Genomic DNA, 26,686 nt, shown 5'->3' on the forward strand with positions numbered 1-26,686 from the left:
CCTGCGTCCTTCCTTTCCAGCATCCTGGCCGCCGCGCACATCTCGTCCCCAGTCCGAGCCCTGCAATCGGCACTTCTGGAAGAAGCGCGACAATACGAGTTGGCTGACTTGAGCCACTCGGCACCAGGCCCGGGGAGGAGAGGAGGGCGCGGTGACGGAGGGAGGCGCGCTGCCCGGTCCCCGCCGCCCCTCAGGTCCTGCCGCAGCCTCGGTTCCGCCCCCAGGCAGCCGGGCGCAGAGCAGGTGGTGCCTGGGCGCAGGGCTGGTTCTCAGGGAGTCGCTGGCACAGGAAGCACGTCCTGTCCGCACAGCTCCCGCCCGAACCTCTGGGGACTGGACCGGGGAAGCGGCGCAAGCGCTCCTCTCAGACACGAGCGCACGACGCGAACCCCCAGCGCCCCCCGAGCGCAGTGCCGCGGCCATTCTGCGCATGCCCGCCGAGGCCGCGCCGGCGCCCCCGATTGGCGGAGCCCGGGTCACGTTGCAGCGCCCGAGCCGCAAGGGCGGCTGGGAAGAGACGGCCGGGCCCTGCGCGTCCGCGAGGCGCGACTCCTGTGGGGATGTGCCGGTCGTCGGGGCGCAGCCTCGCCCCTGGAAACGGGCGCGCCACAGCCTCCTGGCCGCGCTGACCGTGCGTGGCGGCCAGGTGATGGCAGACGTGAAGGCCGCGCAAGAGCGCGGTCACCGGACGGGGGCGGCAGACGCGAGCGAGGCCCCCGAGGGCGGCAGTCAGGGTCGGCCCTGACAGGCAGTGAGCTGTGGCCGCAGGACGGCATCAGTGCAGCGCGCACACAGAGGCCAAACATGGCGACGTACTGGCAAGAAGGGAACAGCGGGGTCAGGGACCCTGGCCGGCCCCGCCAAGGGAGGACCGGTCCGGGCGCAAGGAGGACGGCCGACACCGGGGAGCGCCCCGGGAAGTGCCGCGGCGGCCGGGAGCAGACGTCACAGCACGGGGGCCTGGGGCGCGGGGACTGCGGAGAGAAGCAGCTGTGGGCTCGCCGAATCCCAGGCCATAGGTTTTACCCCCCGAGCACGTACTCCGAATCAGCGAGTCCTAATCTTGGTTGTGCCGTTTAATGTCATCAGTGGTTTCGAGTTGTACGTGAAGTGTTCACAGTCGTTTCTGACCTTTTCTTCATTAATTAGGCGAAGAGGTGCCGGCTGCAGCACATCGATGAGAGCCGTTAGGTGCTGAGCTGGCGCCTTACTCCCAAGACCAAGGCCCCTTCTCCAGGGCAAGTGGTGTCTTCCCAGGAGGGTCATTTCCAGCAGCTTGTTCTCCTGCCACAGTCTCGGTCAGCCGCAGCCGGACAAGCTGCAAGGCTGATGTGTGCACTTACAGGAAAACCCAGTTCCTCCTGCCTGGGCGTAGAGCCCACAGTAATGGATCCTGACGCTGACGCTCTCAGCTTATATGCCTGTCATCAGGACATTAAAATAATGCCAGTGTCTGCACCAAACACAGTTCCCCTACGTGAGTTTAAAAGGCCATTGTTCTCTCCCCACTTGACAGTTGCCATTGTCAGCACCTCTCCTCCCTCTGAATCTTAGCTAAAACTTCCATATTTGGAAGAATGGAAATATAAAGAAATAAAGTACAGGGTAAAACATCCAACCATTAGGCCAGGGAGCGAACACCTAGACTTGACTTGTAAATAGATTCTTCGTCTACAGTTACCATTTGTTGTCAGCCAACAATGGTACTTCCTTGTCTCTTCAAATTACACTTTCCAACACTAAGAAAACCTTGGGTAGACACCTAGGAACAAATGAGCAAGTGCTTTCGCCCTTGGGACAGGTTCCAGGCCTCACCCCTGGGTACAAGACCAAGGACGTGTGTAGGTCAACGGAAAGAGGCTGTGGGCTTTACGCAGGCTGCAGCCTCCCTTCTGAGACACCAGTTGGTGCCTACAACAGCACTGCCTATAGCCTCCTAAAATGCTTTTAAAATTATAAAGGACTCAAAGTCTGGAAAACAGAAAAGAAATGCTGTCCACAGCCCACCACCCTCAGTAACATACAGTAATTGCTTCTCTTATATGTAACGTCACACAGGCAATTTGTTCTTGTATGGATTGTGCTTTTGGTGCTGTGTCTAAGAAATCTTTGCATAATCTAAAGTTCTGCTTCTTGCATTTTAAACTCAAAAAGTTATTTTCATAAAGATAGTTCATCTATTTGCCCCTACCTACAATGTGGTTCAAAGGCAAGTTTTACTTCCATTTAAAATCTCCTTTCTGTGACCTAAGTGAAAATATGAGATCTCTCTGGGGTGGGTTGGTTGGTTGAAGATAAAACACGTACTCTCAACAAAATGGGTATAAAAGGAACATATCTCAACCTAATAATGTCTGTATATGACAAACCCACAGCTAACATCATACTCAGTGGTAAAAAGCTGAAGCTTTTCCTCTAGATCAGGAACAGGAGAAGGATGGCACTCACCACTTTATTCAACGTAGTACTGAAGTCCTAGCCACAGCAATCAGGCAAGAAAAAGAAAAGGTATCCATATTGGAAAGGAAGAAGTACAACTGTCACTATTTGCAGATGACATGATGCTATATATAGAAAATCCTAAAGACTCCACCAAAAAACTATTAGAACTAATAAATTCAATCAAGTTTCAGGATACAGAATCAGAAATCTGTTGTGCTTCTATGCACCAATAACAAATAATCAGAAGGAGAAATTAAGAGAACAGTCCCATTTACAGTTGCCTCAAAAAGCTTAAAACACCTAGGAGTAATTTTAACCAAGGAGGTGAAAGACTTGTACTTGGAAAACTATAAGACACTGAAGAAAGAAACTGAAGAAGATAAAAACAAATGGAAAGATGAACCTTGCTCATGGGTTGGAAGGGTTCACATCGTTAAAATGTTAAATACTCCCTAAAGTAATATACAGATTCAATGCAATTTCTAGCAAAACACCAAAGACATTTTTCTCAGAACTAGAACTAATCCTGAAATTTATATGGAACCTCCAAAGAACCCAAATAGCCACAGCAATCTTGAGAAAGAACAAAGCTGGAGGTATCACACTCCCTGACTTCAAACTATACTACAAAGCTACAATAATCAAAACAGTATGATACTGGCATAACAGCAGACACATGGATCAATTGAATACAGAGACAAATCCTCACTTATATGGTCAGTTAATCTATGACAAAGGAGGCAAGAATATGCAATGGGGTAAAGACAATCTCTTTAATAAGTGATGCTGGGGAAAATGGGCAGATACATGGAAAAAAATGAAATTGGACCACTTCCGTATACCACATACAAAAATAACTCAAAATGAATTAAAGACTTAACATAAGCAGTAAACTGTTGATATTACTCTTAGCAGTATCGTTTTGGATATGTCTCCGTGGACAAGGGCAACAAAAGAAAAAAGAAACTACCTCAAACTAAAAAGTTTTTGCACAGCAAAGGGAAACCATCAACAAAACCAAAATACAACCTACTGAATGAATGGGAGAAGATACTCACAAATGATACATCCAATAAGGGGTTACTATCCAAACTATATAAAGAACTCATACAACTTAACAGTAAAAGAACAATGAATTAAAAAAATGGGCAGAGGACCCGAATAGACATTTCTTCAAGGAGGACACACAGACAGCCAACAGACACATGAAAAGGTGCTCAACGTCACCAATCATCAGGGAAATGCGAATTAAAACCACAACGAAATAGCACCTCACTCCGGACAGAGTGGCCACCGTCAGTAACCGCTCTGTACTCACGGCGCGGTGAGTGGCACGCGTGTAAATCACTCCTCAACGAGGCAGGCGGCTGCAGGGACTGCATTTTAGGTCCCTGGACTCGCCACCTGGAGGTGAGGGCCCGTTAAGTATTTGCTAATTGAACTGAAACAACTTACCAGACTTTCGGAACACGAAGTGGCCAGGGCCTGCCGCCCTGCGCAGGGGCCGGGTCACCGAGCCCCGCACCGGAGGAGGCGCCTTTATCGGACTCACAGGCCTGCGGACACTGTGCCTGGGGCTCGGGTCACCGCCAGGCCCCTCCGAACGCTGCGCGCAGAGACGCACAGAAGCGGAAGTACATGTGTTTCTATGGCGATCGGCTGACGGCTGTCGAGGTAGCGTCGTGCTCTCAGCCAAGCTCTGCCATTTATTGTAGGTTCTGGGGACCCTGACGGCTGACCCGAGATAGAAGATGGGGCTCAGGGCAGGCGTCCCCACACTGTAGGGGCGTCACCGTCCCTGGCGGCCGACCACAGGGCCCGTCCCGGTCCGATGTGGCAGCGCGGGGCTGCGGCCTGAGAACGCGTTTCTAACCGGTTTCCCGCGAATCTTCGGAAGGAACAGGCAGAGGGTACAGAGGCCAAAGGGCAGCTCGGGGCGGGAGCCTGCGCAGGGCCGTAGCTGAGGGCTCCCTCAGGCCCCGCACCCCTCCATCACCACGGGGGGGTGGGGGCGGGGGGGGGGTTCGGAGGGCAGCCCGGGCGTCAGAGGCCCCCAAGCGGACACGCCCCCGGGGGGCCTGGGCCCACACCTCACCCCTGGCCCGGCAGCTGGCCCCGGCCCACCCCAGCTAAGCCCCAGGCAGGTGTGGTCGGCTGTGGGGGCTCGTGCCACCTGCTGCCCAGAGAGGGCACTACTGCCAGCTGGGGGCGGCCCGAAGTGCAGAGGCCAGGATTCTGAGGCTGGGTTCACCATGAGGTGAAATCTAGGGGAAAACGAGCAGTTTCTAAAAATGGCAATTATCAACTCACATAAAGACAGGCATACAAAATAATTATAATAAATACTTTTAATTAAATTTCGAACACCAAAGCATAAATGTTAATATTTGATTGTTGGAAAATACACACAGCATTCCCCCCTTCTGTTAGCGTGTATATATATTTGGCTTCTGGAAATAATCACCACTTAAAATGAAATCTTTTAGGCACTTGGGTGTAGAAAGTGCTAGAGAATAAAATACAATTTTACTTTACTGCTACTTACAAAAGAGCAACGAAAATTGTATCTTATTAAATATTCTATTTCAACACTGTTAGCATTACTGACCTAAAAAAAAATACTGTGACCGAATATATCCACATAACATTTTAAGTTCCAGTACATTTTAAATGGGAAAAATTTCACTGATGATAGTTCTTAAGATTTCAAATTCCTTTTAGTCTGTTCACTGAGACATTAAGTTTCAGTAGTCAGAATCTAAAGAAAGAATGGCATTTCTTTTTAATCCCTTTGGCTTTAAAAAAAATGGTCGGGAACTTTCTTGGTGGACACTTAAGCCAGACAGACCCACCAATCCATGAACCTAGCAGTGGCCTTAAGAAGAGAGCACGCGAGAGCTGATGTGGCCGCCAGTGTGCACAGCTGACAGTTTTCATTTCAAATTAGCTGTAGCTCATTGGCGGACCTCTCAAGGAACTGCATAAAAAAACATAAAAATATAGAGCCACTCAGTGAATGTTACTTCATTAACTGCTGAGTTTGAAAAATGGTCCCAGGAGAAAACCGGGCACTTTTCTTGGGAACTACATTCTTCTCACTGTCAGTCTTCTGGTGAGTGTCCTAAGCTGCTGACAAGAAACTGCCCTGCTAGGAGGTTCAAAGGCCACAAATCCCAGGGGAGTAAGGAGGATGTCTGGCGTCCACGCCCCCCACGCCAGCTGTAGCCTTGTAGTCTCCAGTCACTGCGCAGGCGGCCTGGTCTGTATGTGCTGCAGGAGGCGCTCACAGTAGGCGGGTGAGCGATGCTTGTGCATGACAGCCTCCGTCTCTGTCACCAGCAGGTCAGGGAACAGGACACTGCCTGCTATGAGGACCTCTGTAAAACAGCAACACCCTTAACACACCAGAAATAAATATTAAACCAACACAAGGCTATAGTCACCAGAACAGCATGGTCGTGGCATAAAAGCAGACACATGGATCAATGGAACAGACTGGAGAGCCCAGAAATTAACCCACACCTAGTATATGGTCACTTAACCTATGACAAAGGAGGCAGGAATATACAATGGGGTAAAGACAGTCTATTCAATAAATGGTGCTGGGAAAACCAGACAGACACATGCAAGAAAAATCAGACCCCTTTCTTACACCACATATAAGAATAAACTCAAAATGGATTAAAGACTTAAATGTAAGGCCCGAAACCATAAAACTAGAAAAAAAAGAGGCAGTAAACGACATCACTCTTCGCAATATCCATTTGGGTATGTCTCCTTGGGCAACAAACAAAAAACAAATTGGACTACCTCAAACTAAAAAGTTTTTGCTCAGCAAAGGGAAACCATCAACAAAACAAAAATACAACCTGCTGAATGGGAGAAGATACTCACAAATGATACATCCAATAAGGGATTAATGTCCAAAATATATAAGGAACTCACATGCAACGTAACACCAAAAAGAACCAAAGAATCTGATTAAAAAATGGGGAGAATATTAACCTATGTCACCCCAATAAATTTGATTTTTAAAAGATGGGCAGAGGACTTGAACAGACACTTCTCCAAAGAGGACACACAGATGCCAATAGACGTATGAAAAGATGCTCAACGTCATCATCAGAGAAATGCAAATAAAAGCCACAATAAGGTGTCACCTCACAGCTGGCACAATGGCCGTCATCAATAAATCAACAACTATTGGTGAGGATGTGGAGAAAAGGGAACCCTTGTGCACTTGGTGGGATTGGTGCAGCCACTATGGAAAACAGTATGGAGGCTCCTCAAAAAATTAAAAATAGAACCACCTGATGACCCAGCAATTCCACTCCTGGGTATTTATCCGAGAAAATCCAAAACACTAATTCAAAAAGATGTCTGCACCCCCATGTTCACTGCAGCATTCTTCACAATAGTGAAGACATGGAAGCAACCTGGGTGTCCATCAATAGACAACTGGATAAAGAAGAGGTGGCACATTTACACAATGGAGTACTGCTCGGCCATAAAAAGAATGAAATCTTGCCATTTGTGACAACATGGATGGAGCTAGAGAGTATTATGCTCCGTGAAATAGGTCAGAGCAAAACAAATACCGTATGATCTCATTTATCTGTGGAATATAAAGAACAAAATAAACGAACAAACAAAACAGAACCAGACTCATAGATAACAGGAAACAAACTGATGGTTGCCAGCTGGATGGGGGGTTAGGGGGCTGGGTGAAAAAGGGGAAGGGATTAGAAGGTACAACTGGCAATTACAAAATAGTCATGGGGATGTAAGTACAGCTTAGAGAATATAGTCAGTGATATTGTGCTAACGAAACATGGTGCCCGGTGGTTACCAGAGTTATGGGGGGGTCACTATGTAAGTTATGTAAATGTTTAACCACTATGCTGTACACCTGGAACTGATATAACATGGAATGTCAGCTGGGATTGAAAACTAAAAAGTGACCCCCACTGGGATTGCTGCCGTGTTGGACTTGGCTTACTATCTGTTTCCTGTTTGTCCCTGTTTCTGTCTCCTCTTCCTTCTTTCTTGATTTCTGGGTTATTTGACTATTTTTAGAATTCCACTCTCATTAAAATCTGCTTATTGGCATTTTCATTATACTTTGCATCACACTCTCAGTGGTGTCTCCAGGGCTTTCTGTAGATACACCATACTTTTCGGTGTCCACTGAGCCCGACCTATAAACACTGTGAGGAAGGGGAGCTCGGCATGGTGAGCAGGGGACACAGTCATGAGGAGGGGGCATGGCATGGTGAGGCAGAGCTGCTGCCGAGCCAGAAACACCACATCTATTCGAAAGAACGACCAAGTGACAAAGGACTGACCAACTAGGGTATCCAGACTTGGGAACTCGGCCGAACATATTCTCGAAAATGAGTGAAGTGACAGTATTTGTGGTCAGTGATAACACTTAAGCTTTCAAGCAGAAATTAAAACCTCAGAAAGCTCGTTTCTGCCATCTTAAGCCTTCCAGCTTCCCAAAGCTTTTCTTCCCTTTTCTAAGCTTGATGCTAACAAATGTGACACGTCAACACTCAGAAGAGCTGCACAATTCAATGGCGACACTTTCCGAGTGGCCAGAGCAGGGTGTTACCAAAGCACACATGCAAGTGACACAGTGGCTCAGAGTCGACCCTCTGAGTTAGTGGCCGGTCCAGTATCGGAGAATACCCCCTGCTCCGAAACGACCAGGAAATGCTTCTCTCCACAACCATCTGTGAGGCCCGATTCTTCCATGCACTTCAACCAAAACAACACCTATGACAATCTCGCTGCCTTCTGTCAGGCTAGACATTAGAGATCTGCAAACGTCTACAACAGTGACACTCTTCTTGCTCATTATTTTGTTTTGGAAAATGTATCTTTGAAAGACACATCTTCTTTATGTTACTACGGAAGGGGCTTCCCGTTTTAAATGCAGGAATCAATGTTAAGCCTGCTACTTTAGTTCTGTTACGGCAAGCATCACGGCTGTAACCCACAAAGGTCACGCCCTCGGGATGTCCCGGGTCTGGGCCCAAAGGGTCCCCACCACCCCGCCTGCGAGTCCCATGCAGCTGGCTGTGGGGATGGGGATGACATTCACACACACACACACGTCAGTCAGAGCGCGACACTCACCCAAGACCGCATCCTGGACGGTGCTCTCAGCGTCATCCAGGTACACGAGCAGCTCCCTGTACAGGTACTGAATGTCACTCTGGGACTGAGACTTCCCGGCGTCCTTTGTGATACACTGCAACCAGGTGACCAAGGCAGAGGCAGCCGCTAGCCTCACATCATTGGAAACGTCATCCAGGCGTTTTAAGAGTTCTGGAAGGAGGGGCAGGACGGCAGTGAGGCAGAAGGGCCAGTGCAGTGCTCCCCAAGTCCCAGGAGCCCACATCCGGTCCCCCACTCTGGCCGAAGGGTGGACGCTGTGGACAGAGTGCCGGAGTGACCGTCCCCGAGCTCCTCCACACCTTCCCTCACCCTCAAGGTGGCCCCATGATGGTCCACTCAAAGCCCGTCACCCACGGGCCTCACGCCGGACCGCCCTATCCTCCCTGAGAGCAGACAGCACAGGAGGGACATCTGCTGACCCTGCTCTCCGTGGGCTCTGGGGACAGAGCTGAGGCCCGGTGACATGACATGCCACCAGCTGTGTCAGTTCTGTTTCTGCTGAGCCTCCAGAACCAGACCATTCTGCTGCTGAAAACAGAATAATCATCTTCCCCAATGGGTACAAACTCTTATGTTAATGGTAAGACTTGTATCAAATGTCTGCTTTTCTCACAGCTCCAAGAAATCTCTGGCCCCCATGAGTCTTCCAGAGCCTCAGCAGCGCCCGCTGGGCCCACGAGTGCGGTGGGAGGCGACACCTCCGTTCATGGCTTGCGCCTCAGCCATGTTGGCTTCAGCTCATCCAGGGCACCGAGTTTTAAATTTCAGTAACTACTGGCCACGTCCAGCAGCTCTTAAAACTGTGTTTTAAAATGACTGAGTATCACTCTAGCGCTGGGTAGATGCTACCCTCCTCCAGGCCGGTTTGCCGTGCACAGGAACCTATGTTCGCAGCCCGCCTGCACTCGCCGTTCCCCACGGCGGGGGTGAGGGCCGGCTTCTGCACAGCACGTCTGGTGCTTGGGCTCCAGAGGCAGTGACACCGGGGGTCCCCAGGGTGGTGCACAGCCTGGCCCAGGCCTGGGCTCACGCTGAGGGCGGCCCGTCGCACTCCAGTTGTACCCCTGGCTGCTGGGAACCTAAGCTCCTGCCCTGCTTCTGGGGTCCCCACACCCCCCAATTCTGGTCCACACGATCGGTCTTGCTCCTCGTGTTCTGTCGACTATTCAGTGATGTTTTATCTGTCGGTGTCATGTTTGGACTCAGAGTACCAACTTAACCAGAAGTCAAAGTAGCATTTTCTATTTTTCGAATTAAAAAAACACTTTCAAACAAATATACACATATGCTTTGGAAAAGGAAAATGTCCTACCGGGATAAATCTTGATGAATTTATCTGGATCAGTCGCACCACCAGAGGTTTTTAAAAATACGCTAATGATTCGGCATGAGGTCAGTCGAGTGGTCTGAGAGTCTTCCTCCAGGGCGGTCAGAACTGGGGCCATCAGTGTCTGCTGCACGTCTTGTATCTGCAATCAGCACAAACGGGACGTAAGGCAGCCCTGCGCATATGCTCGGTCAGTGACGACAGACTTGCTTTGGGTACAAACACCATGGAGCCTGGAAGGCTGTTTTGAAAACTGTACGTAAGAAGTGGACTTGAAGCTCGATTTTACAGTCTATAATTTGAACAATTTTTGTCTAATGTAGTCAGTTGGATTTTAAGAAGTCCATTACTCACGAAATGTGACTGAGGCACAAACCCTACACAGCTGCTACTTTACTTACTAGAATGCCTGTGTCCTGTGTCCAGAAAATCTGGGGGACATTTAACTTAAATCACCATTCGGGGTAGCAGGAGGTGTGGCTCACACAGGAGGTGGGCACCTGGTGAGATATTTTCACAGTGTGAAGGTATAAGCACAGGAACACAACGTTTTAAAACTCTCGTATCTATTGTTCCCTTAATTTGTTAGTTGGAGAGAGGAATAAAAATAATGCAGGGAGCTCACACCAGTCAAGTTAGTTAGGTTCCTGGGATTAAATTCTTTCTCTTGTAAAGAGTAACATTCAATCTGTAAACCTCAGAAATCCCCCAAGATGATCAAAGGAAACTCTCCATCAGACTCGGCTTCCCACTAACTCATCTGGCCAGGCTTTCACCTTTGGGTCCCCAGGCTCCCTTTCCTCTATTTGTTCTAGAAAGTGGCTTTGGGCTTTGAGAGGGGCTGGCAGCCGGGCGCAGCCCATCCCACCCTGCATGGGCCCAGGACACCGGGCCCCCTCACCTGTGTGGCCGACAGGACCTCACTGCTGAGGAGTGCCCAGAGGCAAGACACGGCCGCCGTGCGGATGGCTGCAGCTGTCCTCCCCGCGTGCCACTGCAGATTGGGGACTAAGATGTCCTTTATCACGGTGTCAAGGTAGCTGTGAAACTGCCTGGAAAGGAAGCATGAGAAAGCAGGTGAGGAGGGCAGACTGGGGAAAAGACCAAATAGAAAAACAAGCAGAAATGAGACTGGAAGTGGACCCCAACAAGACAGCCCCCTGCTTCCCTGGGGGAGGTGGCCGCTCCTGCGGGCCTCTCCGGGACCAGCCATGGGTCAGTCCTGAGCTCCAGAGAACCCCAGAGGCCCAAGAGTGTATTTATGGCCTCTTTCCCACTTTGCTGAGGGGCTTTCCCTGTCATTCCTCGAGCTCTGAGCACACGTCACCAAGCACTTGTCACGGGAGCAGCACCCAGGCCAGCAGTCACCCCCACATGTGTGACTTAGAGAGACAGGCCTAACAGGCCTGCCGACACATTCCTGTCCACTTCGGCAACACCACAGGTCTGCCCCCGCTAACTCTCAGCTCAGTGGTCACCAACCACGTTGATGTGCCATCAAGACAAAAATCTAAACCAAACCAGAACCTCGGCTGTCACGTCTCCACTTGCTGGTGGCTTGGTACTGCAGGGTCCCATACTGGGTACCCACTAAATGCTGCCCAGAGACGAGCCTCTGCGTTCCTGCCAAATCCCACTGCACCCACAGGCATCTGCTCACAGATGAAAACGTATTTTGTGGAATGAGTAATCCACTGGTTCATTTCCAGCATTACCGCAAATGATCCCAAAGGAGGCTCGGGGTGCAGACAGCAGCTGCGTCTCACAGGTTCCGGGGCGCCCTGCAGGTGTGCGGGTGCAGCGTCCAGCAGGGGGCGCCCCAAAACCCACCTGGAAAGTGCATTCGGTTCAGGATGATTTGCACATCCTCAATTAGGTTCTGGAGGTGCTTTCATTTTCAAGCAAAGAGCTGTTGTTTCCTGCAAAGTGATTTACAAGAGGCCCCTCTGGAAAGAGCCCTGTATCCTGTGGTCCAAGCCGGCCTTCCGATGCAGGCGGGGGCTGTGTCCTGCATCCAACGCAAGAATGAACTGCCCTCTGAGGCATCAGCAAGCCTGAGAGTAAAAGCACTCGACTTTCAAAAAAGGAACTGCGGAGCATGCGGCGCCGGAAGAGGCAGCCCGCGCACAGCTCGGCTGCTAAGGCAAGGAAGCAGGCGGAGCTCGCCCTCAGGCTGCAGAGAACAGCCCGCAGGGGCCTTGCTCTGACCTGAGACATGTGGAGGACAGGGGCAGGGCAGGCGAGCGTCCCTGCAGAAAGTCAGGGGGCCGGCCTCTTAGGGGGTCCTCACAGCAGGGTCGGGACCGCAGGGGCCACTGCTCAGAGCTCTCATTCTGAGGCGCTCTGCTGAAGGAACACCCCATTCATAAAGAGAACCCTCCCAACCTAGAAAGGAACCCCCCTTTCCTCCAGAAAGGACCCCCCCATCATCCTCGCTGCCTCTTCAGAGCTGCTGGTATATAAACGAGGCGTGGGAGCCTTCACAGCGCCTGTGTCCAAGGGGGAAACTCGACGGCCGAAGCCAGGCCCTCCTGCCCACCCGTGGAGCAGGACCCACAAACCACGTGGATGCCTGAAAATGCCTACCCAGTGGATGGATCCCCTTTCCATTGTTCCTGTCTCAGCAATCACTGACGTATTTCATATCCTACTGTTTGATAACCCTAAAACTCAGAACCAGGCAGATACTATTAATATTTTGGTTGATTTTCCCTGTCTGTAAAAACAGCTAATACTTCCACCTAAGTAACTGTAAATCGAACACCTTTCTTTTCCTGATCCTGAGTGCTTTCCAGGAGAAGTCTACAAGCGCAGGTTCTTTTGGGAACTTGGTCCCAACTCGGACGCTGTGTTGACGGGGTTCCTGTCCACAGGGACACAGCTGAGCCAGACTCTGGGGGCAGGCCAGCTGGATGGCGTTCACACGACGGGAGGATCTGCCTACTGATGGGCCGATCGCTAGGACTGACTCAGCATCTGTTCATGTCCCTTCGAAGCCCGGAAGCTTCTGCAGCCCAGAAGGGATTTCCTGCAATGCGGTGTCTGGCTAGAGGCGCAACAGCAGAGTGATCAGCGCAACATTCAGAGAAGAGAAGTCTGAACGACCCAATTATTTCCATAGGAAACAGTCACTGCAGGCCAACAACAAAGCAGGACTCCGGATAGATCTGTTCCCTCGGGGTGACAGGTCCCCAGACAGCTCACAGCATCCCACAGAAAGACCAGTCACTCAGGCTGGCGGCTGCTGCGGGCGCTGTGTCCCCAGGGCTCTGGACCCTCTGCATTTACCTCGGGCCTCTTGCTCCCTTTTCCTTGACTTTAAAAGCATCAAGCCCAAGGCCCTTAGTGTCGGAACGCTACCTAAAAGCGCTTTCCACGGCTTTAACGATCAGTGGTAATTCAATCAATTCTCTTAGGTTTGAAAGGTACCAAAAGGCTTTTAAAACTCAGAACAGCTAATATATAAGCCATTAATAGTTAATGTTCCCTAAAACGTTTTCCTTCAGTGGAATTTTAATGACCACACTAAAGGGACTTTGATTTAGTGTCTTTGTGCAATGTGCTCACTCCTGTGACCCCGCTGTTTACCAGGGAGGACACGAAGCTGCAGGCAGCAGGGACCACCCTAGTTCTCACCTGAGACCTCCGCGTGGGGACAGTGGGGATGCCCCGCCCCGAGCACAGTGCTGGGGGGGGCCTGGGCGGGCCCACCTACCCTTGGGAGTCCAGGGTCTCCTTCGCTCTCAGCAGCACGCGCGACAGGGCCGAGAAGAGCTTCAGGCGCATCTGCGGGTCTCTGGCTGGCTGCAGGCAGCTGCTGAGGATGGGGATGAGGTGCGGCAGCGCCGTTCCGAGGGCGGGGCCTGGAACACAGAAGCAGCCTGGTTCCTGCTGGGTCCCGCTCCTGTCTTAGCGCCTCTGCAGGGGCTTGTGAGCCCTGGACGCCATGAGCGCACTTAACCCCCCAAATCACTCTGATTATTCAATATGTAAACTTTCTATTTCCTTATCTTTTTCCAAATTCTTAAAAAATTCACAGTCAAGCAATGTGTTAAACCAACCAAAATCAGTTTTTCAGAATATGTTGTCTAATATTGGCCCTTAAACTTGGCAGCCACGATCCTTTTTCAAACTTGTTACTTGACGAAGGAATGGACGCAATTCTCCCCATGCCGTTAAAAGATTTCAAACACAAATGATGGTATGCAGCATTTGGAAACTCACTGAATCGTGCCGGGGGTGTAGACAGGAGCTGTGATTCACAATGACCCCCCCCCCCCCAGGCCCCATGCCAGCAGATAGGAGTTCGCTTTCTGGACCAAGAAAGGTCACTGTGAAACCACACAGTCTGCTGCCTCTGCAATAACTCACAGAGCAGGCCAAGCAACTTAGATCTTGTTAAAGAGGTGCCGTGTGGAACCTGCGACAGGAGAAAGCGCGGCCAGAGCATGTCAGCTCATCAGTCTGGAGCTGTGCGTGGGTCTGGGGAGGAAGAAAGGAAGCAAACCAGAGACATGCCCCCAGGACGGTGAGGCCTCCACAGCAGTAAGCGCTCAGGCCCTCAGGCAGTGTCCTTTCTTTAGCCTCTCACAGAAGATGAAGCTCTGGCCGCTTGCCCAGCAGAGGTGGGTGAGTGCTCAGGACTAGGCCCCAACCTCCCAACAGCTTCACTCCAAGGAAGCAGGGACGAAAGGCTAGTTCAGTGGGTGCCTGGCATCCCGCCTGTGCCGGATGCTTCAGCTGCTGCCGGTGGCCAGCTCCTCCACAAACCGGGCATGAAACGCATCGTTTGTAACACTCAGTCTTGCTAAATGTTCCCTGTTAACAATACGGAGAAAAAGCCCTGGAAGGCGTGGGGCGCAGGTCAATGCCTGTGGTAGAGGAGGTACATCGAGTGTCCGGGAGTGTATGCGACACCCAGCCCTTCGCCAGGACTTCAGCCCACCTGGGGCTCAGCGCGTTCCCAGCGGCACACTGAGCAGGCGCCCAGCACAGAGGCCCCTGGAAATAACCCCTTGCACCATGAGGCCAGCAGCACGTGGGAAGTGCGTCAAGAAGAGGCGCAGACGAGACTTATTCCTGGAGATCTGCTCGTGCCGCCCTGCACATCGTCCACTCACGACGCGTGTGCTCAGCTGCCTGCACTTTGGCTGTGCCTCACGTCACCGCAAGCGTGTCCCCATGCTGCTCCAGAGGCTGACACTGCGGGGCCGAAGGGCATGTTTTCTTCAGAGCATCATCATATAGCAGCTTCCTGTACGGTATTTGGGCCACTTCTGCTACTCAGTTGCGCCCGTGGAGTATTTCTGGGCTCCTGGCTTGCTCCACAATCAGCGTATTTCCTCGGGACGGTTCTCACACAGCCGACTGCTGGAGGCAAAGTCTGAACACGCTGAACTCTAGCAGCACGAACTCAGGCAGCTTCCACAAGAGCCACACTTACAGCTCCGCCAGCACGCGAGGCTCCCATTCGACAACACCGAGGATGCTTCAGATGGGGGCCGAATCTGATAGATGAAAATCGGCATCCCAATTTCAAGTCCACATTTCACCGTGAACGCTGCACCTGCCCACCCTCATCACCAGCTGTACTAACTCTTCACACAGCCCGGCCGCTCTGCCCAGCGTCAGGGCTCAGGCTCGCACACCTGTCTGGGGGCCCTGCTCCCGGTTTGCTGGATATGTCCCCCCAGGCTCCTCTCCTTGACCTCTGGCTTCACATGTGGACAGTTCAACTGCTTCTCTCTTGTGCAGTCCTCCCACCTTTTCAAGACTTAGAAAGTTCTGTTTCTGTATGTTTAAATGTAGAATTAAATGAAAAATGTTATCTTCTTACGGAACTTGTATAAATAAGAGATTGAAGGATTTTAACTAAGTATTTAAATCCTTTTGTTTTGCTTGTTACAGCCATGCATGCTGACTATGGAAAATTTGGGAAATACAGGAAAATAATAAAGCGGAAAGCAAAAGCCACTCAGAGCACTGCTGGGAACGCTGCTATACTTCCTTTGCGATTTTACAAATACACGCACACACACGCAGTCACGCGTGCACACACGTGCACACATACATGCACAAACCTTGCATACACACAGACATACTCACAGGAAACATGGTTAGGATTACTGAATTGTAGTTTTAAAACCTGCTCTTTCGCTGCACGTTACACTGTCAGCATTTTCCTGAGCACATGAGACATGGGTGCAATGGGCACCTTCTGAGGTGCCCATCAGCTACAGCACCATGGAAGAGAGTCTTCTGAAAGCTGCATGGAAACAGATTTTTGGAGACCACGGCATGGGCAGCACACTCCTGAACCCTGGCTGTCCTGCTAAGGACGCAAGGCTCGTCTCCCAGGGTGCACTCGCCCAGTGTCCCCATCTGTGACGTGAACACTGGAGCAATTTGATTTGTGAAATTGGGCAACATTTAGTGAAAAACGAGAAACTGATACACTGGGCCCCCACCAAGAGGCCCGTGGGCCCGGGTCACACCCCAGCCTGCCAGCTGTGTGACCCTGGGCTGTCTGCCTCAGTCTCCTCCTCTGTGAAATGGGAGTGGCAACTCCTCCCACACAGAGTAGCTATGAGGACATGAGGGGCTGAGGTTGTAATGCAGCCGAACAGCATCTGCCACGGACGGTTAGTACTGCTGGAGATTAGCTATGTTTTCTTTTCATATTTAAAAACATGGTTTTGCAAACTGACAGAACAATTCGGGTTTTTTTCCATGGGTCACAGCCCCTGGGTCCCGAGACAAACCACTGTTCTCTAGGGACAATGCACAGAAGTCTCAGTTACAGCAGGGACCCTTCCAGATCCAGAGCAGTCACAGCGTCTCTGCACCCAGAGGTGGCGGGACGCTTGTTACTTCCTTCCAGGGAAACAGGATTGTCATCAATTTAGATGAAGAGAAACTGACCTGCTCGACACGTCATGCCCACCGGAAGTATAGCATATCTGTAACGAACTGCCATCGTTTCGCTAATGAAAACCTAACTAGGATTCTGAGGTGTCACTCCACACCTGAGAGAGCATCACAAGAGACGGTGCTCGTCTCAGGAAAATGCCTGAGTCTGGAGGCTCAGGAGAACCGACGGGGCACAGCATTCCTGCCGCCTCCCACTCCAGATGTGCTGAGCTCTGCACACACTGACACGTCTGCAGGACACAGGTCACAAAAGGGGCCACGAAAAGCCACGGCTTCAAGGTTCGCCCTAAAGAGGTGAGCCGGGCAGACTGGGAGAGCTGCACCATAGTCTCCAGCATAACCTCTGCACTTTAGACATGAAGGTTTGTCCCTTAACATGTGTCCTTCAGAGGTGACAGTGACTAGGAGTCATGAGGAAAAGCAAGCTCAGTTCAGTACAGCTCAGCCTGCCAGCACTCTGGTTCACACCGAAAACTCCCAGCTGGGGCTGGCAAAGCCCTGCACCCAGCCGTGCACGAGCCATTCCGGGGGCTCACCTGCGTGGGTGATGAGCACGTCAAACTGCAGCAGCTCTGTGGAGTAGACGGTCCAGTCGTGGTGGGAGCCGGCCAGCCACTCCAGGAGAGGGCCCACGTGCTCTTGGTAGAGGTCCTGGCTGTCGCCACCATTCTCCTCCATGGCCAGCACGGCCATGGTCTCCTGAACCTGGAAGGTGTGAGTCACAGGCTGGGACAAGCCTGTTCTACAGCTCAGGCCCCCACTGGGGACCCGTCGTCATCACCTGAGACCCTGAGAGCCACTCAGGAACGCGACCAGCTGGAATAGCAGGTCAACCACAGGCATTTCTCCAGTGCCGGCGCTGAGGATGACACAATGGAAACCCGCGAAGTCCGTGCCGGGAGCCCGGACTGCAGACACCGGGTTCAGCTCCCATTTCCATTCATGTCATGTCAACGCCGCCTGCACAAGCAGTGAAACAGACGAAGTGCCTCCCTCTACGAGCACCTCGAGCCCCTGGGTCTGAGGCCTTCCCCTGCCCGTCGTCCTCACGCTCCTACAGAGCGGGAGCTGGGCTGCCAGGTGGGCTCAGTCCGTGAAGGAGAAGGGGAGCAGCTGGCTTCAGGATACTAAACTGAACAGACTTCAGTGATGTTTGCAGAGACCTCCTCTGTCCTTCCTCAGCTCAGCACTCACCCCAGCAGACCTGCGGGTGCGGGTGACAGGAACACTGCGGCTCTGGGGAACGGAGGGCGAAGGAACACGAAGTGCTAAGGCCATGGCCCCCCTGCCCGTGCTTCTCCTCAGGGTAGGTCCTGGCCGTGCAGCTGCCTGGGGGTCAGCCTGGCCTAAGGCGCTGTAAGCCAATGGCTGCTGCCAGTAGCCACAAGCTACCGCTAAGACACAACCCTCTGGGAAGGAGGTGTTTAAAGGGAGAAATAAATGCAGCAGAGTTTAAAGAGGCCCCAAGAAAGGGGAAGGAGGGCAAAAGCCTCCTCAGGGTGGGCATCGTGGCCCCCGTCCCACAGCTCAGCACCCAGAGACCTCCCTGAGGGCCCTGGAGAGACGTGGAAGGAAACTGAGTCCCAGCTCTGGGAGAAGCAGCAGGACACCTGGGCTCGCGGGGAACGGACATCAGAGGGCTGTAAGCCTACAAGCAGAGCCCATGGGGCAGTGCAGCTGGCCTGTGATGAAACAGGACCACTGTGCTGTTCTCCCGTCTGCAGACCTCCGCAGGCACGTTGCGATAGCCACATGCTCCACACAGGTGTAAGTGAGGACGCCTCGTCCCAGGGGACTCCAAGATGAGTCATCCTCACTCTGACACACCACACGGCGGTTGGAAGGGACCTAGATTTCCGTGTACCCCGAGGCCAGCTCATGAGAGACTCATCCCAAATGTCAGCTGCAGTCGGGCAGCCTGAGGCTGCGGGTCCAGGGCAGAGGTTTACAGCAATGAGCACCGTCACGTGGACAGCAAAGCGGCCGATTGCCCCACCAGGCTTACCTCGTCACCAAGGCCCGTGGCATCCGCGAATGCCAGGATGGTCACCAGCACTTCCATGAGCTGCAGGCTGCACCCTCTGCAGGCTTCACGGCACACGGCCACTAGAGCCCGCACGCAGAGCAGCAAGTTCTCCCCGTACACGCGCTGGGGATAGAGTGGGGGCACTGTTAGCTGCGCTCGGGCCGCTGACCACCTCCCACCCTGCCTGGGGGCTGACAGGAAGCCATGGCCTGCCCCTCGAGAGGCAGAGCCACAGAGCCCACGGCAAATAAACACAGCACCACTGGGGCTCTTTTAGACAACAGGGAACTGAACACAGACTGGAAACTAAAGAATTCATATTCATTTTGTTAACTGCTCGACAGTATTTCAGTTGTTTAAAAACGTCCTTATGTATCAGCAATATTAACTTTTAATGTAGACTTTACAAGTGAAATGACTGGGTGTCTGAGATTTGTTTCACAATACCCCAGCTCTCCCCGCCCACCGCCCAAAGTTCAGGAAAAAGGTGAAGGAAGGAGGACAAGATGAGAAAACACAAGAGTCGGTCACCGCTGAGGCAGGATGATAGGTACGTGGAGGTTCATTCTGCTTTCTCTCTACTTCTGTGCATTTTTTAATGTATCCACAATACTAAGTTTTAACAAAAATAAATAAAATTCTATGGTTCAAAAAATGCTTCCTGATAGAGGGGGCAAGGTGCCATCTTGGTTGGGTGTGTCCAGCCGCTCACATGCTAGCTTCAGCCTCGTCAACTGTAAAATAGAGCCTGGAGTGGGTGAGCAGGAGAGGCAGAAATGACGCTTCTGTTAGTGTTCACTTCAGAACGCCATGTTTCATAAAGGATGGAACACTGGTCATGAATGTAATTCACAAATGTGACTCGTGAATAAACAAGTCTGTGTATATTGGAAGTATAGGCTTAAATGTTTACTAATGGGGGTGTGAGTTTAAATAAGTTTGGCAATTATTTGGCTAGATAACGGATTGGTTCTAGATTCCGAGTGAGTTCTGTAACTCCATGACTCAGTCGCAAGTGACATAAATTTAAACAGCAAACTCACACTGGATCACAGAATAGTTTGGTACATGCACCTCCAGACCCGCCCGTCCTCACACACTGGAGACCCGTGTGCATGGAGCAACACCTCTGCCTGCAGGAGCTGGACACGCGCTCACCCCAGCGACGTAGCCGGGACCACTGGATGCCCTAACTCCTGTGAGAAGCCACAGATTGGTGTTTTTATTCGAATCCTGACTCTTCCCAAAGCCCAGTGTCTTTTAGGCCTGGATTGATGGTTTTCAGAAAATACGATTTTCGCTAACTTCTAAAATGACCTAGAATATACATTTAAGGAGCAAGCATTTTTTCAATTAAAATAAAAAGGAATTCAGCTTTTAGACACTGCTGGCTTTTGCTGGGCTGTGCTGTGATGCCCCCGGACACTGGAGTCCATGAAGAGCCACGTGTCCCGACAAGCATCGCGCTGCTGTGCACACGGCAGGGTTTTCCTCTCAGAGGAAAGCAGGCCTTTGCATGTACAGGCTTCTCAGCATTTAACCAGAGGGCCTCAGCATCGACCTGCACACGCACAGAATGAAAACGACCCTAGTGGTTTTGCTCCTGAAATCAGGTCAGCTGAACTGCCTGAGCTGCACTGGGAAGGGGGGACTCATGTCACCAACAGCAACGGCATCCTGCCCTCCCGGTGCTCTTTAGCCTAGAAGGAAAAGGGAGCTGTCCTGAGCTACAGTCGCCTGACTACAGTTACCGTTACCAAACATGCACGTCCAAGAGAATCACGTTCCCTCCACTGCTCAGTTTCAATTTGTTCTCAAAACAGATTCGTGGCCTTTTCTTACAGCTACTGGAAATGATTATGGGAGACATATGCCCCTTCCTGAGTGTGCACACATGCAGACACACATACATGTGTGCACACACATGCACACACACACACATGTACACACATGCACACACATGCGCACACGCACATGAGCGTGAGGTGCCCTCCCTGCCACAGAAGGGGGCACAGCTGGGAACAGGGACGCCTCTGCTCACACCCTAGGTACTGCACGTCCCAGTGTGTCATGAAAGGGCAGAGTACGTGTTCTGGGTTCTGTCCTGGCTGGTTCCCTGGCCCGGCCCCAGGGATGGAACACATCCAAAAAGTCACTACTGGGCTTTGTTAGAAAGGTGCGTCTTTCTTCAAAAGATCATCGAAACTTTCCTTGAAAAAACTGGGAGATTAGGAGCCAAACACAATCTGAACCCAATGGGTGAAGGGATTCAAGTTTTCTGTAACCTACACTAAATATGAAATTACATTTTCTTGGCTACAAGGTGTGTAAAGTATGTATTTGAACACCAATACAAACTCACAAGTTATACCTTTCTAGGTAAAAAATGCTTCTGGATTGCAAATCTACAAGGAGGGATCAAAATCCTCCTTAGAACCCCTCAGGAGTGAATATGCAGAACGCACATGAATGTGACCATCATGTTGCAGACGGTTTGGGGACAAGCTGGAGTGCAGTTAACAACACCCAGGGCACACAAGGCAGCCCACCAACATCCGCTTTCCGAGCTTCGTCCTCGCTCCCCTCTCTGCTCTAGAAACTGCCTGGCAGGTTTAACACGGCTCACAACATGCTTGTGAGCGGTGCCCTCCTCACTCAGAAGTCAGAGAAAGGGCCGTGACCACGGACTAGACAGTGAGGAAAAAGAGCGAGCCCCTCCGGTCCCTTCCAGCCTGGCTTTGTGGCCACAGCAGCCACGGTCACGTACAGAGTTGGAGCGTGCCAGCTTCCCCCGGCGTCGGGGGCGGCACTGCATGCTGACCCCGGCTGAGGCGACTCCAGTTTCTCTACAGAGAGATCCGAGGGCCGTGTCCAGGGAGGGGTTTATAGGGCTTAAGCCTCTCCCAGGCAAGCAAAAACAAAGTCATTATTTTTTCTCAATTGCAAAGAATTATAAATTATTTCAAATGGTTAAGCCTAAGTAACTTCATTGTCTCAGCTGCAGACATGACGGATTTATTGCTCAATTTAAAACAAAACAAATTTAGGCCAGACATGCTCAGATCCCAACCACGGCTCACCAAACCGCCAGATGGCTTGTTTTATGTGCATTATCAGAAAAGCAACTGATGGGGCCCAGCTCACGGCAGAGTGCTGTGTGGACCCGGAAGTGGGGTGGGCGCCAGGCAAGTTCTTCTCAGGGTAGAGGCAGGAGGCTGCCACCGTGCCCCCTCTCTCGGCCCAAGACCACCCACAGCAGTGCTGTCCAGCAAGGCTGTCCTCGAGGGACGTGCCCCGTCCTGCACTGGCCACCACGGAAGTATCGGCCACACGTGGCTATCAGGCACGGGGAACGTGGCCAGTGTGACTACTGGAGAAGTGCCTTTAAGTTGTTTAATGTTACTTTTAGTGGCCGCCGTGCTGGACAGAGTGGAGTGAGACAAGAAGCAACGGGCCCCAACAAACAGGCCCCAGGCCGGGTTTACTAGCAACGATCGCTAGTGCTGTTTCCACTCTGACTGGCCAGGGACGTGCCCACCACACCATGTGCAGTATTGTCTGCATCCTACCTGCTCATTCCCTCGCTTACCTTCTCAGCCCCTTGACCGATGTGCACCTGGGCCAGCTCCGTGGCAATGGTCTTCAGGTGTGGCTGGAGGGCTTCCCTCGGGCAGCCCCGGATGACAGAAGCAAGGACCAGGAGGCCGGGGGCAGAGGGTGACTTCTTCAGCAGGGGCCACATCAACCTCAGGAAGACGTCTGGGCTGACGAACGCCCCAATCAGCTCTGCGGACTTGGTACACTGTGGGAGGAACCACAGACAGCTGGGGCTGCCGCGGCCTGGGGTCCGGCCGCCATGCCACCATGACCACCAGGCAGACCTGCAGGAACCTCTCTTGGCATCCATTGCTCAGACACTGGTGCAAAGAGACCCTGGTGACCCTTGGGACATCCCTGGGAAGGTTCCCGCCATCTGGCTTTCAAGGCAGGTGGGGCGGCTGGCAGGAGGGCTGGGTCCTGGCGGGTTTCCCGCCCCACGCTAGTCTGTCTGCTCCCAGCAACCTACACCCCTGCCTGCAGCTCCAATGTGCTGCGCCCCACAAGTGGGGCAGGGGGTCCTATCAAGGAGGGGCTGTGGGTGTATCCACGGGTGGGCCTCAGGGCGTCATGGTGAGTGAAAATGCCAGTCCCCAAACACGCTGTACGGTTCCATTTGCACATGCCCTCAAGAAGGCAGGTTACAGGGACAGAGCACATCAGTGCTGGTGGGGGCTGGGCGTGGGGTGAGGGCCCAGGGGGCAACAGAAACTCGAGAGCTCAGCTGTGGTGGTGGTTCCACGACTGCTTAGGTTTGTCAAAATTCGCAGAGCTGTAAACCTAAAAGCAGTGGGTTTCACCCCCGTAAGTTACAGCCCGATAACCGTGGCTGGAAAGGCCACTCACACTGCGGACCACGGCCCCCTCGTCGTCGGCACACGCGCGGAGCAGCGTTCTGAGCAGGAGCTCCAGGTGCTGTGTGACGTGGTCCTCTGCGTGGCGCAGCAGCTCCGCCAGCAGCTGCGCGGACTTCACCCTGGTCGCCACCACCCAGTCGGTGATGTCGTGACAGACGGCGGGAAGGATCTTGGACAGGTTTCTGAAGACGAGCTCCCGGCAGCCCAACCCCGGGCGGGTCTCTGCGTTAAAAAGATCAAAAGCAAACGTGAAATTCACAAAACCCCCACGATCCTACAGAAAGCAATCTGGTGTACGCTCGCTCCTAGTCAAGGTTAACCCACCAGTTTTATTTTGAGGTCTTAAAAATTCAAACCAACTCTCAGGGCAGAAATGAAGACAAAGCGTCACGAGGTACTTGGAAGCGTCTCACCGCCGTGCCGAGGTGCGGGGGGCGTGCGACAGGGCCCACGTCCACGTGCCTCCCTCGACAAGTGCTGACGTCTGGACACACCTGCGAGCCGTCACTGCGGTCAGCAGGCGATGCATCCGTCACCCAGTTCCCCGTGCGTCTCGTGACGCCCCGGCCCGCCCCACCCCCCCACCCCGCCCGGGCAACCACGGATCTGCTTCCTGTCACGACAGCTCAACAGCTTGTTCTAGAATCTTCTGTAGTGGAACTGGACAGTGTATACTTTTTTGTCAGGCTCCTCTTACTCTGGGAGGTCACTCAGCCCGCTCCATGGGCTGCTCCACACTCACACCTGACTGCCCAGCGGCGTCCCGAGGCAGGGAGACAGCAAGTGTGTCCGGTCACCTGCTGGCGGACGGCCCCGGATCTCTGCAGAGCACTGATGCTGTGGAGAACACCCACGTGCAGGGTTGGATGAGGCTGTCGTCACCTCCTGGCAGGTTCCCAGCAGCGTGACGGCTGGGTCACAGAGCAGCTGCCCAGTAACGTTTAGGAAACTGCCACACGCTTCACACGCTTTCTGAAGGGGCCAAACCAGCATGAGAGTTCCCATCCCACTGAGTATGCACCACGCACGTGCGCACCACGCCCAAGCACGTACCACGCATGTGCGCACCACGCCCGAGCACGTACCACACGTGCGCACCACGCCCGAGCACGTACCACGCATGTGCGCACCACGCCCGAGCACGTACCACGCATGTGCGCACCACGCTCGAGCACGTACCACACGTGCGCACCACGCCCGAGCACGTACCACGCATGTGCGCACCACGCTCGAGCACGTACCACACGTGCGCACCACGCCCGAGCACGTACCACGCATGTGCGCACCACGCTCGAGCACGTACCACACGTGCGCACCACGCCCGAGCACGTACCACACGTGCGCACCACGCCCGAGCACGCAGGACACGTGCGCACCACGCCCGAGCACGTACCACGCACAGAGGACAACCGCCTTGGACCACTAAGAGCACGCCTCTGAGCGCAGGAGGGCCCGCCGAGCACCTGCTCGCCTCTTGGTGGCCACACAGCCTCTCAGGTCTTGTGCTTGCTTAGCTGTAAGAGGCGACGAGAACGTGACTCACAGGGCCCAGCACCGATTAGAGACACAGGAGTGTCGAGCCGGGCACACTTACGAGCACACCAAGTGCTGACCTCTGCTCCCACCGTGTAGCCTGGTGTAGGGGTGTGTGCTTCTGCTGTGTGCAGAGAGGCAGTTGACCTATTTTTGTACCTCATTTTTACAGCTACTACACAATTCCCTTCTCGTCCGAAAGTCCCTTTCCGAGCAGCCGAGTTGGGGCTTTACTGCAGGTCTGCGTGGGCACCCAGGAAGCCGGCCCCTGCGCCCAGCGCCCGCACAGCCCCCACTGCCGTCAGGAGCGCCCCCTCCCCAGGCACAAACCGCAGGTGCAGGGTGGGAGGCCTCCGACGAGCTGGAGGACTTGGTGGCCGCCACTTGGGCTTCTGTATTTGTAAATACACGTCGCCCTGCCTCTTACATCAGGGAGGTCAGCGGACAACCCTGACAGGCGTCAGAAGCATGTGGAGCGTGAACTGTTTGTTTTTGCAGTTAGGCTAAGTGCAACTTAACTGCAGGCAGAAAAACAGACCATCCATTTCTCAATGTATTTATCGGAGTCCCAGAGCAGGTCTGCCCGGCACTGTGATTTCTAAACCATCACAAACACGCTGGATACAGAGGCAGAGGTCCGAGCAGCGACGAGGCGCTGACCTTTCTGAAGAAACGGTCACTGCTCTGTGTGGTCGAGGGCCAGCCGACACGGCGTCAGGGAAAGCCGCAGGGGCCGCTCGTGGCAGCCCTGAGCCCTGGTCAGCGAGGAGTGGTCCTCACTGCTGCCTGGGCACCAGGGCCTAGCCCCTGGGGCTTCAGTCCTGTTGCTCGGAGTGGGAGAACGGCGTCTGTTACAAGCAGACCGGGCGCCGCGGCAGCTGCCCGACGGTGGAGGCCCTGCCCTTCCCTCCTGCCCGCTAACAGGGTCACGCTTCCTCCTCACGCTCAGAGCGGGCTCCGCACGGTCACTGTCCACCCAGGGACCCTCGCTCACTTGGCCTCTCCTGCTTCCTCTGCACAATGTAACAGTTCTGACAACTTCTTCTATTCAGGTGTCTTTCCTGATACTTGCCAACACTTGGCTGAAACACAAGCCCGGTTTGAGCTCTCAGGCAGAACATGAACACACAGAGGTTATTATGGAGAGAGCAATTCACAGGACAATGGCATCTGTTCAAAGGGAACCCTCCTGATTTCTAAAATGGGTTTTAACAAAAGCCAACTCTATTCTCTGGTGTTAAAAGGTCTGACAAACCATTCACCATTGCAAAGACGTGCTTGCTTTTCACTCAAGCATTACCAAGGAAAACAATTTTAGCAGAAGGATAATTTCAAAGCAGAAGGGACTCCGGAACCTGCTGTCACCACTTGACCCTGCCGCTGGCAGTTGGTGGGGTGGTGGGCAGATACACGTCGAGCAGGAACTGGTGTTTCCACACGAGAAGAGCACTTTGTCCAGGCCAACAACAGGCTTGAGAATGACAAAAGATGCCCTTCCGTTCTTCCTAACATACAGCTTGGTTTTAAAAGTGGACATTTATCCCAGTGTTCTCACAGGAAACTTACACTGTGTTTGCGAAGTTTATGACCAAACGTGTGGTAAGCAGGTTACATTTCTACGCTGCGCACACCTTCCTTTCCTAGGAAGGGAGGGATGGCCGGGAATGAGACCCGGTCCAGGTGCAAGTGCTGCACAGGGCAGGCTGCTGAGCACAGGCTGTCAGCAGGTGAACCGTTCCCTTTTCATCCTGGCTGCTCATACGCTCACATCTGTGATTCGGCCACACTCGG

The 26,686-nt window shown here is 52.9% G+C and overlaps 1 protein-coding gene across 1 annotated transcript in view; it reads right to left on the minus strand.

Moving 5' to 3' along the window:
• Nucleotides 1-4,812: 4,812 nt before the first annotated feature.
• The window catches only part of DNAAF5 (dynein axonemal assembly factor 5), a 32,451-nt gene continuing 10,577 nt past the window's right edge, over nucleotides 4,813-26,686 (minus strand). The window contains exons 5-13 of the mRNA XM_033095947.1: nucleotides 23,352-23,584; nucleotides 22,498-22,710; nucleotides 18,888-19,031; nucleotides 17,419-17,587; nucleotides 13,668-13,815; nucleotides 10,854-11,004; nucleotides 9,938-10,094; nucleotides 8,584-8,775; nucleotides 4,813-5,819 (exon numbers count right to left, since the gene is read on the minus strand). Of these exons, the coding sequence (XP_032951838.1) occupies nucleotides 5,683-5,819; nucleotides 8,584-8,775; nucleotides 9,938-10,094; nucleotides 10,854-11,004; nucleotides 13,668-13,815; nucleotides 17,419-17,587; nucleotides 18,888-19,031; nucleotides 22,498-22,710; nucleotides 23,352-23,584 (1,544 nt within the window). The 3' untranslated portion in view covers nucleotides 4,813-5,682. The remainder of the gene's footprint in view (nucleotides 5,820-8,583; nucleotides 8,776-9,937; nucleotides 10,095-10,853; nucleotides 11,005-13,667; nucleotides 13,816-17,418; nucleotides 17,588-18,887; nucleotides 19,032-22,497; nucleotides 22,711-23,351; nucleotides 23,585-26,686) is intronic.

This window comes from Rhinolophus ferrumequinum, chromosome 24, assembly GCF_004115265.2.
Source record: "Rhinolophus ferrumequinum isolate MPI-CBG mRhiFer1 chromosome 24, mRhiFer1_v1.p, whole genome shotgun sequence".
Lineage (NCBI taxonomy): Eukaryota > Metazoa > Chordata > Mammalia > Chiroptera > Rhinolophidae > Rhinolophus > Rhinolophus ferrumequinum.